General features: G+C 30.6%; 1 protein-coding gene across 1 annotated transcript in view; it reads right to left on the bottom strand.

Annotated features, from left to right (window-relative positions):
• The window catches only part of LOC122256034 (uncharacterized), an 88,300-nt gene extending 86,666 nt beyond the window's left edge, over positions 1 to 1,634 (bottom strand). The window contains exon 1 of the mRNA XM_043020490.2: positions 1,266 to 1,634. Coding sequence (XP_042876424.2) covers positions 1,266 to 1,393 — 128 coding nt within the window. The 5' untranslated portion in view covers positions 1,394 to 1,634. The remainder of the gene's footprint in view (positions 1 to 1,265) is intronic.
• Between the last annotated feature and the right edge of the window lie 3,366 nt (positions 1,635 to 5,000).

Below are 5,000 nucleotides of genomic sequence, written 5' to 3'. Positions count from 1 at the left end.
TCTGTGTGTGTGTGTGTGTGCCCGCGTGTTTTCTTTCTTTATTTCTATCAATATTTTTCCTATTTTCACCAGTATTCGATTATTACCATTATTATCGTCAATATTACAATCACTACCATCATTGTTGTTGTTTTTGTTATCTAGCAGTAGTTGCAGTAATAGTAGGAGTAGCAGCAGTAGTAGTACTAGTAGTAGTAGTAATAGTAGTAGTAGCAGTAATAATGGTAGCAGTAACATTAGTAGTAGTAATAGTAGTAGTAGTGGTAATAGTAGTAGTAGTAGTAGTAATAACAATTGTATTTTTATATTACTTTTTTTTTCATGAGTGTTGTTGGTATATCATATATCAATGTCCTTCTCACTAGTCATCAACCTATCATTCTATTTTATTTAATTCAAACTTAACATATTACGAGGATCACAACGGCAGTAATGTTATGGGGTATCACATTCAGCTTTATCTTTTTAATGCTTTTGTCAGACTGTAAAAATATAATAATTTGTCATTACCATAAAGTATATTGAGATTGGTATTATAATGATGATTATAACCTTTTTAACCAGCGATACTAATGTCAAGGAGATAATCAGATTCACTATACTCGAACTTCATGTTATTTCTGTGCTTTTGTTATAAAGATTGCTTCTCTCCTGATTACATATATATGTTTATAAGTATATATTTTTACACACACAAACATAAAAACACATACATACAAACACATGCGTGGATATATGTGTGTGTGTATATATATCTCTCTCTATATATATCCATATGTGTGTATATATATATATATATATAATATATATATATATATATATATATATAAATTATATATATAAATATATATATATATATATATATATATATATATATATATATATATATATAATGTGTGTGTATATATAAAAATATATATATGTATATATATATATATATATATATATATATATATATATATATATATATATATATATATATATATGTATATATACATGTGTATATATATATATATATATATATATATATTTATATATATATATATTATATATATGTGTGTGTATATATATATAATATATATATATAAATATATATATATATATATATATATAATATATATATACATATATACATATATATATATATATATATATATATATATATATATATATATATATATATATATATAATATATATTATATATATATATATACATATATATGAATGTGTGTGTTTCGTGTGCATCGTTCATTGCACTACTCACATTCCGGGCTGGGGGTCAGCAAGGGCTGGTGCCAGCAGAGCCTGGAAGACTCCAGCCATCATCATCATCCTCATGGTTAGCTTCGTCCTCTGCATGGACTCATCGCCGTTTCTTCTGGTTGCCGTCATCGTCTTCTCCAACTTTAGTTCGCAATTGGCACTCTCGTAAGGAATATCTAGATTTTGTAAATGATTTCAATAAATTATGATTCGACATGAAATCATACACTTTCCTTGCATCCTACAGATGCTAATTGCCTTATCCTGGCAACATAAGCATTTCGACTCAAAGGAATCCTTCACATAGAAATTTCAGACTGACAGCCACGTGGGTGAGGAACCAGCGGATCGAGCAGCGCATCCACACTCTCCCGCACCCATAAGGTAACTGAAGCTCGCTTGCGTCACTAACATCCCGCAACCCACAAGAACTTCGTCTCACTGCGCATGCGTCCCGTCAGATGAACCAGAGCTTTCCTCTGTGAAAGGGTTGTGAGAACTAGTTATTTGTTAGCATTACTTTTAATGTTGGTTTGTGGGAATTGCAATATCGTTTTTTTTGTGAGACTGTTTTGGATTAGTGGTTTAAATTGCGTATATGTGTTTAAGCATATGGCATAGTGGAAACATAAGTAATTGTAGCAGTAGTAGAAATAGCTATTGTAGTATTATTACTACTGGAAATGGTATGTTCTAAGATGAACAATGAACTGTGGTGCAGACAGGCCTATAGAGAGGTAACCGTAACAACTGTGGCGGTAGTAATGATGTTATTGTTATCATTATCATTATCACTATTACTATCATAATTATTATCATACTTATAATCATCAGTAGTAACAGCATTATTATCAATATCATCATTATTATTATTATTACTATCATTATTCTATTTATTATTATTATTGGTATCATTTTTATTGTCATTATTATCATTATCACAATTACTACAATTATCATTATTACTATCATTATCTTTATCATTATCATAATTAGCATTATCACTATTATAATTATTATCATTATCATTATCATTTTAATAGATATTATGGTATCCATTGTCAATGTTATTATAACAACAGCAGTAGTAGTGAATTACCGTCATTATTGTAATTGTTATTATCTATATGGTTATCCTCAATTGTTATCATTGTTTTAATTATTACCATTACTATTATTATAGTTATATTTATTATAACTATCATCACTGATAGTATTACTGTTACCATTATTCATACTATCACCGGTAGTTATCATTATCATTTTTATCATTATCTTAATGATTATCATTACTATCATCATTATCATGGTTATTATTGTTATCATTATTATTATTACTACAATTTGTTTTGTAGTCATTGTCATCATCATTATCATCATTGTTATCATTATCATTACCCCCCTCATTCGTAACATTCTATCATTATTATTATCGTTACTATCATTATCCTTATTATCAGATTGATGAGGAATATGATGATGATGACGAAGACGATGATGATGATGATGATGATGGTGAGGATCAACATTATCATTATCATCATTATTAATTTACTTAATACTTTCATAATTAAATAATTATTATCATCATTGCTGTAATCATCATTATCATTGTCATAATCATCTTTATTATCACTATCATTATCATTATCATGATCATCATTATCATTATTACATTTAGTATCATTATGATTATCATTGTTTTTATCATGTATTCGTATGTGCGTATGTGTGTGTGTGTGAGAGAGAGAGTGAGAGAGAGTATTCATATGTGTATGTATATGTATATATGTATATATATATATATATATATATATATATATATATATATATATATATATATATATACATATATATATAATTATATATATATATATATATAATATATATATATATATACATATGTATGTATATATATAAATACATATAGAAACATATATATATATATATTTATATATATGTGTGTGTATGTGTGTATGTGTGTGTGTATTTGTGTATATGTATATGTATATGTATATGTATATAATATATATATTATATATATATAATATGTATTATATATATGTATATATATCATGTATGTGTGTGTGTGTGTATATATACAGTATATATATATATATATATATATATATATATATATATATATATATATATATATATTATATATATATATATATATACATATTATATATATATATATTATATATATATATATATATATATATATATATATGCCTACATACATATTTTGTGTAGATATGTAACAAGCCAGAAAGATTGATATTTTGTTTAATGTCTTTCCATGGCTGAGGCGAAACCCGTCCGCTGATATTAGTTTAATGTCATTCCATCTGATGCGGACCCCCGCTATTCACGCCATTCAGCTGTGGTCTACCTGTGGCATGACCGGACCCCGTTCACGCCATCAGCTGTGGTCTAGCCTGTGGCATCGACCACCGGTCTTCCGCCAAGACACAAACACACACACACACATGATTCATATAAAGAATCACCTTAAAGAATACCTCATTAGAGGAAAAGCATATAATTAAGACGAATACAAGACATGTACAAAACAAAAGTGAAGCGCCCGGGGTTGGAATCCTACCTGGATAAAATGGTCCTCTATTTTCCTTTCAATTTTCTTTTTTAATCTTTTTTTTTTGTGCCTGCAATGTTTGTAATATAGTTTGTCTTTTCCATACTTTCAGTCATTATCGTATGTACTGAGAATTATAATAATAACTAGATATGGGAATAAATACAGACAAAGTGTGAGAAGGTACGTGTCTGTATGTGTATGATGTGCGTGTCTAGTGAGATTTGGCTATCTTCTGTGATTTTATTTTACCCAAATTCTTCTCGCCTTCTATTCTTCTGCACCTCGCCTGACTTCACCTCGCCACATTACCCACATAAAGTACATCCAATTCAAAGACTCATTACCATAACAAGGTCCTGCTCGTGCAGGGGCGCTCCACGCCTGTCCATTCACCGTTGCCAAAGAACCGTCGGCAACAACGCGCGATATAGTCTATTCTTGGTAACGTTATGCTCTTCCGTCTTGTATTACATTTCGTTCTTTGATTCATGATATTTATGATTATAATTTTTACATTCTAAAAGTCTAGAAAATCATTCGTTACTTCCTATTCCTCTTAGCATGATCTTCCGTGGCGTCTTCCAGGAATAAGCAAGATTTGTCACGCCTCCCCGATGCATGCGCCGCCATAATTCATGGAGGTCTAGCAGTCTTATGCTGCAGTTACATTCTATTCGCGAGAATTGTTTTCTCTTTTGCCAAGAAATATCGTGAAGTCTCGCCGCACTTCTTTGGAAATTATATTTTATCACTTCTCCGTGATTTTATTCGTCACTAAAGCCGAGACGGTGATCTCTACATGCATTCATCCTTAAGCTGCGATCGCTGTGCGTTATGTCGCCCACGCAGTAAGAATTCACTACTGGAACTCAAATGTAACTGTTACAGGGACTTAGTCAAAGAGGTAAGTGAACAGAGGCAAGTGAAGTGAAGACAAAAGTCACATCTTCCCTCAGCCCTCGGCAACCCCACCTTTTACTCCCACACCATCATTTGCATATGAGGCAGTGCGGCGTTCGTCAGAGGGTCGTGACAATGAGCCTGACCCCACATGGCGTCGGTTACATCACCAAGTTGTAAACACTTGCATGCCGCATGAGAGGCGGAGAGTGATCGCAAGAACGCCGCTCCCAG

This window comes from Penaeus japonicus, unplaced genomic scaffold (genome assembly GCF_977035675.1).
Source record: "Penaeus japonicus unplaced genomic scaffold, GWHDUDI00000001_assembly GWHDUDI00000023, whole genome shotgun sequence".
Lineage (NCBI taxonomy): Eukaryota > Metazoa > Arthropoda > Malacostraca > Decapoda > Penaeidae > Penaeus > Penaeus japonicus.
The sequence above is the reverse complement of the archived record's forward strand: the minus strand, read 5'-3'. Positions and strand labels throughout refer to the sequence as shown.